Raw genomic sequence first — 12221 nt, 5'->3', positions numbered from 1 at the left:
AGAAGGCCATACACTTTACGTCTAACCATCGAGTATTTGCTCCCAAACGCAGAAAACTAACAAATCAAATTGGTTAAATCCGCTTTTGGGAGCAATCGTCAATCGTCATTTGCTCCCATACATTACCAGATTTTCGCTCCATCCAGACTAGTTAGAGAGATAATCTTAAAAGTGTATGGGCAGCTTTACTCTGCTCACTGGCACACAATCCCGGTGCACAGAATGCAGCAGTCAGAATCCCGAAGGCTGTAATCCCGATGCCTGCAGGTAATTTTACCCTTGCCCTTGCCCCTACCCTCCCGCAGCCTAACCCTAAGCATTTCCCCCCCCCTGCAGCCTAACCCTAAAACTTACCTTTGGGATTGCAGCCGCCAGGATTCTGGCATTCAGAGCGCCAGGATGCCAACTACATCCCACATTTTTTTTACTGCAGTTTTATCACCACAGTGGTCTGAAAGCAGTGACTAATGAGGCAGAAGTACCATACAAGAGCTTTTTGGGCATAGCAAAATATAACAGGGAATGCAAGGGGCACGCAAGGGGGCAAGAGTTGTTTAAACACAGGCAACAGCATCAGAACAATTTTGCTTGCGGCCCTATTAAAAAAAGAAAATCCACATACAGCCACACTTACTCAGGGGGTGAGATCGAATTGCACTTAATTGAATTCCCCCCATAGAGTTAAAATGGAAATGTTCCTGCTAGAGAAACAGGTTTGTGCATTCTCGGTTGTTGACAAGCAATAAAAAAAAAAATTATAATGAAAATGGCACAATGGTTAGCATTTCAGCCTCACAGCAGCATTTCCATGAGCTAGATTACCCAAACAGGACCCACTGTGTGGAGTTTTTATGTTCTCCCCAGGTTTGCATGGGTTTCCTCCGGATACTCCAGTTTACTCAAACCATATTTATAGGAAAGTTGGCTGCTGTCTAAAATGTACCCTAGCACAGAGGTTCCCAAACTCTGCCATTACAGTCCATGTTTAAAGGATAGCCATGCTTGAGCACAGGTGACTTAATTCGTACCTCAGTCGATTGGATTTATCCATCTGGACTTAGGCATGGCTATCCTTAAAACATGGACTGTAATGGCGGAGCTTCGGAAACTCCGCCCTAGTGCATGCGTGTTATGGAATTTGGGCATTGTCTGTTGAACATGACAAAAATTCTGTGTACAGCGCTGCATAATTGGTGGTGCTATATAAATGATTGACAACAGAAATAATTCACATTAACATGAAGGTTTATGTTTACCTGAAGCCAGATTGATCAAACTCCTATACCCCTTTTACACAGACATAAAAATCCCGGTATGATGAACGTGAACGCGTATCAACCCTAGATTTGTCAGTGTAAATTGATCCACCCGGGTCCAGCTCGGGTAAATTGCAGGGTTGAGCACGGGTCGTTCCCATGTCACCCTGCAGTGTAAATGGTGCAAGCCGGGTCACAATGACCCGGATCATGCCACCCGATTGGCCGGCTTCAGTGGTGCTTGGAGAGGACACCATCTCCAAGCGTTCACCGAAACCAGGACCGGCCCAAACAGAACGGAGCAGCGCACCCCATCCACTCTCCCTGCCTCCGGAACACTGCGGAGTGAGGTAAGAGGGTCGCGGAGGGGAAGCGCTGCTCACCTGCGCCGAGTCAGTGCTGACCCAAGCTCCAGTGTGCCACAGTGTAAAAGGGGGTCTGATCCAGGATAGAAACAGGTTCCAAATCCCAGGACTTTAGTGTAAAAGGGGTATTACTTTCCCTATAGCAACACTGTATAGGTGAAAGGAGACTACAAACTCCCCATATACACTTCAATTTAAACATCAGACAATGGATGATTCAGTGACTTTCTGAACTGGCGCTTTCAGCAATTCATGCCAGGAGACATTTGGTAAAATCCTTATATGTATGTGTATGCACATTATACATCCAAATCTATTAGTGTTCCACCTAGCGAGATGGATAATTAAAGCCTTTTACATACATTTATATCAGTTATGTGCACGTTTTGCTTCATTGAATTGTGTGTTGACACTGTAAGAGCAACTTATTTTGGGGGATGCTTTTTCTATTTAAATGTAATAGCAGGTGTGACTGCTGCCACCAGCCCAACATTGCTGTGTGACTGGATGATACAGCCCACCAAGAGACACCGCAATCTAGCTGGGCCAATTTGCAAAACGTGGCGCTCATCCTCCTGTATCATATTCCCATTTCCCTATAGACGGTAAGCTAGCGAGCAGGGCCCTCTTACCTCTTTGCCTTATTACAGTTCCGCACCCAGTTGTACAGCACAATGGAATATGCTAATAAAATACACTGCAGAACATGAAGAGCACAACTCAGTACTCCCCACCTCAACCCATCAACATAGATTTAGGATTGGAACTCTACAGCGGTTACATAAGTGAAACCCTATAAAAGCAGAGGTGAAACCTTTTACAAACAAGATCAGATCATCTTTGGTTTTCAGATGTTTTATTAGAATCCAGTAAGTGATCAGCAATAATTCCCGTCCTATAGTCATACACAGCAGTTTCACGCTCAGTTGGTTGAGGGTCTGTGGAAAAGAAGAGAGTTGTCAGGGTGTGTGGAAACCAAAACACTGACACAGCCGTCATGGATCTAGGAGCAGATGCGAATATTTGTAATGATTTACAGTAAGGAGTACGCTATTCTTATAAACACTAAAGTTACATAATTAACCAATTATTCACATGTGTAATCCACGTGCATTTAGTTTGCCTACTCTATAGATCGTAGGCTAGCAAGCATGGCCTTATTATCTGTCTATTACCCAGTGTCATCTTATTAATGTTTTGTTGTAAAGCACAGAATAGGCTGGCAATAAGTAACTGTTAAACAGTGTGATATAAAATAACTTATTAAGAATGCAACTCATCAATTCCACATACAGTATTTTCATAATACGAGGCCGATCCTAACGAGTCAAAACTAATTAACCCCTGCACTAAAACATATGGATCTGTAGCGAGAAGGACACCCTATGTTTACATACGTTCCTATAATGATATCATGTATATTTTGTGTCCTTGTCTAAGGGGCTTGGGAAGAACTGGTAGTTTATAAATAAAATTATTAATATTTTGGGCTGCTTTTGACTAGGACCAGAACACCTCACTGTATACATTCTTCTTCTGCTCACTTGGGATGTCCACAATTAGCTGATGGATGGAAATTGCTGTGGACAACCCAGATTATGTCAGGAGATGATCTTGTGGGAGGCAGTGACTGGACAACCCATGTGATTAGGTCAGTGATGACAGGGCTGCATGTGACAGTGTCATAATGGGGCAATGGGAGCAAACATGACGCCATAAAGCTTGCTGAGCAGGGTGCGGGTCTGCCAGCAGCACAGAGCAGGGATGTGATGTTCCTGGTAAACTAGGACAGGTGGTAATAAAACACAAATCTGTATGAAAACATGTCACATATACCCAATAAAACGCTATGAAATCAGATGTCCTTGTATTATCTATAAGTGATCTCCATAGTGAGGAGGAAGAGGAGAAGCCTGGAAGGTGTATACACAAAGCCTATAAAAGCTTACTTGGCCCATTCCACATTCAGGATGAGATGGTCATAACCGAAGCCGGAGACACCAGCGATGGCGCGGGCTGCATCTTCTCTGCGATGGAAACTGATGAAGGCAAAACCCTGGGGAGAGAAGAGACAGGAGGTGAGGTCTCCATCTCAGTACAGGGTTATAGACATAGCAGGGGACGCATGGTCTGATCAGAAGATGCAGCTACCTTTGACTGCCCGGTGGTTTTATCCTTAGCCAGGTAGATTCGAGAGATAGAGCCAAATGGCCTGAAGAGCTCCTGGAGGTCGGTTTCCCGGGTGTCCTCAGATAAGTTGGTCACACGGATTGTAGCGTTGTCATCAGCTATAGGAGGGATGCAGTAAGTCAAATGTTTACACTAAGGACGTGGTGGGAAGCCGATAACATTAATTCAGTGAGGGGTCAGTAAACCACTCTGAGCCTAGTGACCACTAGACCACCAGATTCATGTAACATGGAGCATTCGTACCTCTGCGATTAGGCTGCATGGACTCTCCTCTCCGACTCGCCCCATCCCTCAGACTCGGAGGAACATACTTCCCTGTCTTGCTCACGGGAGCCTGTGCTGGCTCAGGCTCTGCGGCAAAGAAAATATATAATAATGAATAGTGTTCAATATGTTTTATAATTCGACCATACATATCCATCAGAAATGGGTCTTTGGAGATAGTAAGTAATGTGCAGATTAAACTAACCAGCCCCTGGCACTTTCTCCTTATCCGCTGTAGACAGGCCTAGCTGCTCGGCCAGCTCCTTCTGCATAGGACCCAACGTGTCTTTGTAAGGACACTTTGTGGTCCAGTGGTCCCCTTTACAAATCCTACAAGACACAATCTTCTGACCCTTCAGCTTGTTCATTGGGTCCTCCTCCTCCTGGTTATTTAGATCCTGTTAGAGTAGAAGACTGGTGTCAGCTTCAGCCTGTATGAAGAGTAGTGTATTCAACAAACAAGACAATTGCATAACGTAAGGACTCCCAAGGGGGAGGCAATCGGGAAGCCGACTGCCTAAATACAGGCAGCCGGCTTCCCGACTGTCTTATCCCGTCAAGGGTGAAATGCCGGGCGTCTAGATGTAGACGCCCGCATTTCCCCGACGCCGGGCGCCGCGAGCGGACAGCCGCGCGGGTGGGGGGGGGGAGGGTTAGGCACCCCCCCGGGAGGGTTAGGGTCAGGCTAGGGGGAGGGATAGGCACCCCCGGGGGGGGACTTAGGGTTAGGCACCCCCCCGGGGGACTTAGCTTTAGGCAGCGGGGAAGGGGGTGGTTAGGGTTAGGCACTTAAGGGGGGATTAGGGTTAGGCACTTGGGGGGGAAGTTAGGGTTAGGCACCCCTAAGGATGGTTAGGGGGGTTAGGTTAGTGGATACGTACCTATCCACGATCGGGATTTCCAGCGCTGTCGGGCTTCCGCTGCGTCGCACTCTGCTTCTGTCGGGCTGCCGCTGACGAGAATCGAACCGCCGGCCATGCGGCCGACGGTATTTCATACCAATTCCCTCCCAAGGTACTGAACAGAAGGACACACAAGACACAGGACACCTACCAGCTCATATATGAGCTAAGAGCTGGGCATTTTTTTCTTTCAAAAGTAAACAAGACAGGTACGTAATGCTGCTACCACTATTCTGTAGTGTTTGTGCCTTGGAGAAACGTAGGCATGTGGATATGTGAATTAGCACAGCTGCTATTATACTATCTAGTACATAACACCAATTTGGGAGAGGTGGAGAGTGGAAGAGGAGAGGGGCAGGGAATAAGGATCAGGCCCCAGTAGCAGATATTTAGGAGGGTTGGAGAGTGTAAGAAGAGAGGGACGGGAAGCATGAATTAGGCCCCAGCAGCAAGTATTTAGGAGGGGTAGAGAGTGGGAGAGGTAAGGTGTGGGGAGTGTTAGAGGAGCAGAGATTAAGCCCCAGCAGCAGATATATTTAGGAGGGGTGGAGAGTGTAAGAGGTGAGGAACAGAAGGTGTATTAAGGCCCCAGCAGCAAATATGTAGGAGGGGCAGAGAGTGGGGAGTGTAAGGGGTGGGGAGAATGGATTAGGCCCCAGGAGCAGAGATTTAGGAGGGGTAGAGAGTGGGAGAGGTGAGGGATGGGGAGAACATATTAGGTCACAGCAGCAGAGATTTGCTTATTGCGGTGACCTAGCAGCCCAGAATTGCTGAGGCCAGTTCTTGCATTTTCAAATCACCACTATTTTGTGCTGTCTGAATATAATTAACTTCTCACTGGTCCTGACTCCACAAGCCAACAGTATAGCGTATTATAGTTTTCCTTTTTAACCCTCTGCCATATCGTTATCCATCCAGCTATTTCATAATATGCCAATAATACATGGTCTGTAGATGCAGCATTACAAACATTACAGACTAGAGGAAGAGCGCGCAGAATGTCAGAGGACAATCAGGTTTACAAAAGAGCTATTCCTGGCGTTAGGAATGGTAGTACGGTCAGAGATCTAAATGGCAGAAACAGCTTGCCATGTTCTGTGTGTCACACTTATCTCACCTCCTTATTGGTGATAAAGGTCATCAGGACATCGTCACTGACTGTGGTGGTTGCTACATTTGGTCCAGGAGCGTCAAATTCAGAATTCCCAAATTTCTTCCAATTCTGAAACAGAGGACAGCACCCATTTACACCCGATTGTCACTTTGCCAATAGATAAAATCCTCTTCCCAACACCCCCCCATATTCCAGAGTGCAATACACAATGCTGCGCCATTACTGCTCGCAGGAATGTACCCACGGCCCCTCACTCACCTTCCTGCGAGCCACCACTTTGGAAGCTTTCCGGGTTTCAATTTTAAAAGTGCGCACGATCTGTAGGAAGATGGATAAAGATCTGCTAAATATACTCAATGTGTTAGGTCATCATCCAATATAATGGGCATCTAAGGTGAACAAATGTATTTTATTCGCTGACCAATTAAAGGGAAAAGTATTTGGGGTTAGATGACATTTCTCTCTAAATACTACCATTAGATCACGGCAAAATAAATCACTAGGTGGTGAACAATAACAAAATCCTATATTAAAAATACTGTGTCTGCAATTTGAGCTCCGCTTTTAGGAGACCGCCATTCCAGTTCTCAAAACCCTCATCTCCTTCTCTTAGGGGCATGGTGTAGTGGCAGGAATGTCAGAGTTTGAGGTGATGGCCAGGGTCCCAAACATATGACAAGCTGGCAGACACGGATCGCTAGGTTTGCACCTAGTCTGTACAGTGCTATTGTATACCTGGCATATGATATTCCAGTGTTAGAACATGCGATACAGCCGTCAGAGATGACAGTGCTTCCAAGCACTAAATAATCAGATAAACTCCACTTCTCCATGTCAGTGCAGTTTACAGAGCTTTATTTGGTGACAGAATGACTTCTATAGACAGCATGGTTTACAATATCTTAGTGTATATTGGCTACAATGTTATTTTATTTGTTATTCCCTATGTTTTAGCATAGGCACTTGCCACAGCAATGGGGAACCTTCCATTATGCCCCATGACCTCTTTCCAGCATCAATTGGTTGAATTATGTTCTCATACGTGCAGGTTACCATTTAATACTCATGAGTCTTACACCAGGCAGGTTAATCAGCAGTGCAGATGACATCGTTATATTACAGGTAGGTATGGGAATCCTTATCCATAATCCCATTACCTATAATATTCTGAATACCAGGAAGGAAAAATTTAATTATTGCTGATATTCTGTGACTCTGTTCTACACAAAGATATGGCCACCGATTGTTACCTCTAAGCCCCCAAGAAGAGTGCTGCCAGAGCCAGCATGGGTCAGACAGGCATTACTTTTCGCTCCCATACTTGTATATGTGCTGTCAGAATTACCCATCAGCCACTTGCATCCGCATCATCATTTAGGAGTAGGGCACCACAACACTGTGCTTTTAAATGATTTCCATATTCCACAGGTTATATAATAAAAGAAGGCTTTCTCTGGGGTACGGTCTGCCGGCGTCCCAGCGATTTTCTCCACACGCTTGTCAATGTAGGTTTTACCATGTAAGCATCAAGTGGTATATTGCGATAAAATATTGAGGAATCACTGGATGAGGTGGCACTTGGCTATGTGATAAGGTAACATTAGAGGACTTCTCTAAAAACAGCATTTAAAGTTAGGGGTGGTGTTTGTGTTATGGACAATAGAGCTTCAGCACTACTATACCTAGTAAAAGGGGAAAGATGTTACCACAAAAACAGCACTAGTAGCTCCATATTTTCACCAAGCCGTCTGCTGGAAGAGCACCATGTTCCCTTACTAACAGAAATCTCACCTTCAGCTGCTCGACTGTCAGAGTTCTAAAACTCTGCAATGCTCATCTCATGTCTAGTCAGAGCTGGACTGAGTGCTAGAGACCAGGAGCATCAGTACAAGAACAGCCTAATGATCCTGCAGTACAAAGCCAGGAGAGCAATACTAACTTACATGTACTGACTAGATAGAGATTTATTCTCCAGTACAATTATCCGTGTTCTCAGTGCTGCCTTCCAGAGGGGATAATATTGCTGCTGAGATCTTTATCCTTATTTCTGTTTGCTTCCATCTGGTAGGGTAACATTGCCGAAATCCCAGACAAAGGGATCTTTTCTTTATCACAGAGACTCAGACAAGGAGATAAGTCCACCACGGAGCCTTTCAACACTCACACTCCACCCACCTTAATTTTCTTGCCATCTTCATCCAGTTTGTATTCTGTGATAGTCTTTATGTTTCCATTGATGACCTCTTTGGGAGTGTCCAGAACAACTAGGGAAGATCAGATGTTATAATAATGTTCCATTAAATACCAATATGCCTTATTAACACCTATACCCAGTCTGCTATATTATTAGTCCTGGAACACTTGAAACAATCACTAATAGTAAATAACTATCACAAGCTTGGAAAGACAGTAGAAGTCATGGAGCCTCAGCATGTAAACTGGTAATTTTTTTTTTTTTTTTATTTCTCTCAATGTGTGCACCTTGTGGCTCTCTGACATCTGAACTTGGCTCCTGAATAATATATAATTCTGACCACATGTCCACTAAAACAGCATGATACAATGACAAGGAGCTCGGCCTCTGATTTCATGTAGAAGAGTAGAGGCTGATAGTTATACAATTTCCCAACACCCCGAAGTGTAAATTTTATTTTAACTTGTAAGAGATGCAGAAATAAATGATTAATTATTAAATGGACTTACCACTGATACATGTTAAACTGTCTATGTTGACACAAATCTAAGCTTTTACGCAAGTTATATCAAGCAGGGATAACAGAACAGACATACTCTATAGCTCTCTATGTAAAAGACTCTAAACACAGACATCGATGAGCTTAAATCCTACCACACGTTGTATTGCTAAATAATTATCTGCACACACATTATGGGTCATACTCACAGCCATGTTCAGGGACTCTCTCTCGCTCTTTTTCTTTCTCCTTCTCTTTTACAACAGGCGGACTTAAAGGCTCGACATCTTCAACCTCCTCCTCTACCTGATCGGCCCAGCTGGGCTTGGAGCTGTGACAGAGTACTTATTAAGGCCTGCCTTCAGTGTAGTCTAAGCATCTCATCCTCTTACCTAATGTAAAGCTGGCCACACACTAGACCAACTTACATCCAACCAGACAACTAGTTGATTGGTTGGAATGAAAATCTGGTAAGGAATGAAAGCAAATGACAATCAGCAATTTGCTCCCAAACGCTGGAAAATGGACAAAAACTGTTGTTTGAACAAAGTGTTTAGATCAAACATTTAACAAACTTGTCTGACGCCATTTTCATCTATTTTCTGGCATTTAGGAGCAAATTTCTGATCATCATTTACTCCCATTCCTTACTAGATTTTCATTCCAACCAATCAACTAGTTGGCTGGTTGGACAGATAATCTTTAGATGTGTGGCCAGCTTAAGTCTTCTCCTCCACTATAACCACACACTACAGCTGTTCCCAACACAAACCACCAGTAGCTTCATCTTTGCAGTATAGGTCAGACATCCACACCCTCCGCTAATCCGCCCTCTTATCTCCACCTATGACTGTATCTTCTGCCTGCAGCTCTCTGTCCCCTCACTATCACACAACCATTCTATACCCCCACCAGCTTCCTATCCACCCTTTACACTCTGCTGCTTCAGGCCCTTATCGCTAACCCCATCTATCTCTATTACTTATGCATGTGTAATCTACAGGCAACTGCAAGTTCTGTCTATACTACCACCATCATCATCACCTTCCTCGTCCACTCACACTATAGTAACTCACCTGCCTCTCCCTCCTCACTGGCCATGATATGTCTGTGCTCTCTCAGCATTACACCCATATGGGTCTATATACTAAGCCGTGGATAGAGAGAGAGAGAAATGGAGATAAAGTACAAACCAATCAGCTCCTGTCAGTTTGCAAACAGCCTGTAAAGTGAGTTAGGAGCCAATTGGTTGGTACTTTCTCTCTCCAAGGCTTAGTACATAGACCCCATGGTCACTAACGTTTCCTACTAACCTGCTTCCTCTCTGCTAATATCGAGTACCCTCTCATTCACTACTACTACTACCAGTGTCTGCCAGCAGTTTTCTGCCCCCTCCCTACTGCTACCACCATCTCCCCATCATCTTCCGCCAGTAGCTGCCCGTCCTCTCCCCGCTGTGACACCTATCACCGTCCGCCCTCCCGCCACCGACACTTACTCGTAGTCCTCGGTCGGCATCCTGCTGTAGCCTGGCGTTGATGGCGCCGGCTGAAACGAAGGAAGGAGCCAGACACCAGCGTGTATGCGCCCACTTCCGGTACCTCTCTAGCGGGTCTGAGGCTCTATGGTGCTGGCGGACTGGCCAGGTGACCATGATGATAGAGTTGCCCTGGTGTGTGGCTGCCGGCAGGGGAGCAGATAGATCCCCTTCCGTAGATGTGCAGCCGGTGATGTACTGTGTGAGAAGAGAATGGGGAGGGAAGAGGCTGGCATTGGCGGTAGCTGCCTGCCTGGCAGGACATCAGTTACGGGGGATGTATAATAGGTAATAGACGCTGCAGGCAGGCACCATGTGACTCCCCAGCTGGCGTGTTTCTACAAGTATCATCATAGGTGACATCAGGCTGGGACTTGTAGTTACACTATAGCGAAACCTGGGCACCAAACAGTTAATTTCTTCAGAGATGTGCAGCTCAGGCTCCTCCTCCCCTATACCGCACCCCTAGCCCAGGCAGGCCAGTCTAGTTTGGTGCTGCAGTAGCATGGACCTCTAAATATGAGGGTACATTAGCAGCCCCACTGTTATTTATTTTTTTCTTTCACTGAGCAGGCAGCACCTGGCGTCCTATAGGACGCCTGTGCTATCGCTCCACCAACCCCCGGTGACTGGGACAGCGACCTCGGCTGGGTTCCAGAAGTTGTTTTTTTTTGCACAGTAAAACTTGTAATATGAAGGATGCTGTAATCTGCAAATATGTGCACAGCTGAACATTGATAGATATACCTGTAGCAGAGGTTCCCATCCTCCGCCAGTACTGTCCAAGTTGTAAGGTTATACATGTTTCAAGCACATGTGAACCGTCAGGCCAACATGTCGCACCGTGTGCACCCACAGCATGATGCAGTGGTACGACGGGGCAATGTACCATACCATGCTTAATTTTGGAAATCAACTCTAATATACCCCTTCACATCGATAATGCCAGGTCGATTATGTCGCTGCTGAGCCAGCACTTGGAGTTGATCTCATCTCTAAGCGCCGGCTCTCCCTGTGCAGTGAACGGGACCCAGGTCGCCTAGACCCGGGTTATCCATTCACACCGCACCGCGAGCCAGGTTGAACTCATTACCTAGGTGGAAATGCTGGGCCCTTTCACACGGCGCAGTAACCCGAGTTATTTTATGGCAGTGTGAAAGGGGTATCAAAGTCTGGACCTGCATTTCCTGATGTTCTCCCCCGGCCCAGAATAAGACCAGTATAAGTCTGTGTAAGTTTTTCCTTTTTATTTTGAAATTGCCGCACACGTATATGTATGTAATCTGTAATCCTTTCTATTCATATGGAATGGGTTCAAAATCCCAGGAGTCGGGATGACTGTTGTCAATATACCGACAGCGGCATCTCGACGCTCAGGATCCCGGCAAGGGTCCGGTAAGTATAGTAACGCTCCCCCCTTCTAACCCAACCCTCTGTTCCTACTTCCTAACACCAACCCCATTCTAACCCTCCCCGTTAGTGCCTATTCCTTACCCCCCCCCCCCAGTGGTAGCTAACCGACCAAGTGACGGCTAAATCTAACCCTCACCCGCGGCTAAGTCCTAACCAGCCCCGCTATACTTATGTTTGGCATCCTGGCTGTCGGAATTCCGGTGGCGGCATGTCAACTACTGTCGTGCTTCCTGCGCCGGTCTTCTGACCGTGTACTGGCATTCCGGCGCCAAGATTTCGTCAGCCGGGATGCCGAGTGTAGGTATATTAACTCATATAATTTCTGTAACTAAGCATTGTACTTCCATTTCCTTTATTAATCTATTTTCCTATATGCTCCAGAATCCAATCTTTGAAGAAGCTATTGGACTGCAAGGTTACACTATAACTATTATTGAATGCTAGAAGCACTGAATCAACAAACTGAGTGATAGTTTATGTTACAGGG

The 12221-nt window shown here is 45.7% G+C and overlaps 1 protein-coding gene across 1 annotated transcript; it reads right to left on the bottom strand.

Moving 5' to 3' along the window:
* Positions 1-2460: 2460 nt before the first annotated feature.
* On the bottom strand, positions 2461-10397 carry EIF3G (eukaryotic translation initiation factor 3 subunit G). Its single transcript, XM_088479867.1, has 10 exons — positions 10283-10397; positions 8994-9115; positions 8267-8355; positions 6350-6409; positions 6095-6199; positions 4281-4473; positions 4055-4162; positions 3773-3909; positions 3571-3677; positions 2461-2559 (listed from the first exon to the last, which is right to left on the bottom strand). The coding sequence occupies exons 1-10, from the start codon at positions 10300-10302 to the stop codon at positions 2544-2546; spliced, it is 957 nt and encodes a 318-aa protein (XP_088335993.1). The 5' UTR covers positions 10303-10397; the 3' UTR covers positions 2461-2543.
* Between the last annotated feature and the right edge of the window lie 1824 nt (positions 10398-12221).

The sequence above is a fragment of the Taudactylus pleione genome, unplaced genomic scaffold (genome assembly GCF_031769625.1).
Source record: "Taudactylus pleione unplaced genomic scaffold, aTauple2 ptg000248l, whole genome shotgun sequence".
In the NCBI taxonomy this organism is placed as follows: Eukaryota; Metazoa; Chordata; class Amphibia; order Anura; family Myobatrachidae; genus Taudactylus; species Taudactylus pleione.
Note: the sequence above shows the minus strand (reverse complement) of the source record. Positions and strands in the feature narration are given on the sequence as shown.

Coding starts and splice junctions, on each gene's coding strand:
- EIF3G (XM_088479867.1), bottom strand. CDS start 10,302: ATGCCGACCGAGGACTACGA. Junction 4,474..6,094: donor CCTTTATCACCAATAAGGAG/GTGAGATAAGTG, acceptor CTACTCTAACAG/GATCTAAATAACCAGGAGGA. Junction 4,163..4,280: donor GGAGAAAGTGCCAGGGGCTG/GTTAGTTTAATC, acceptor TCTTTGCCGCAG/AGCCTGAGCCAGCACAGGCT.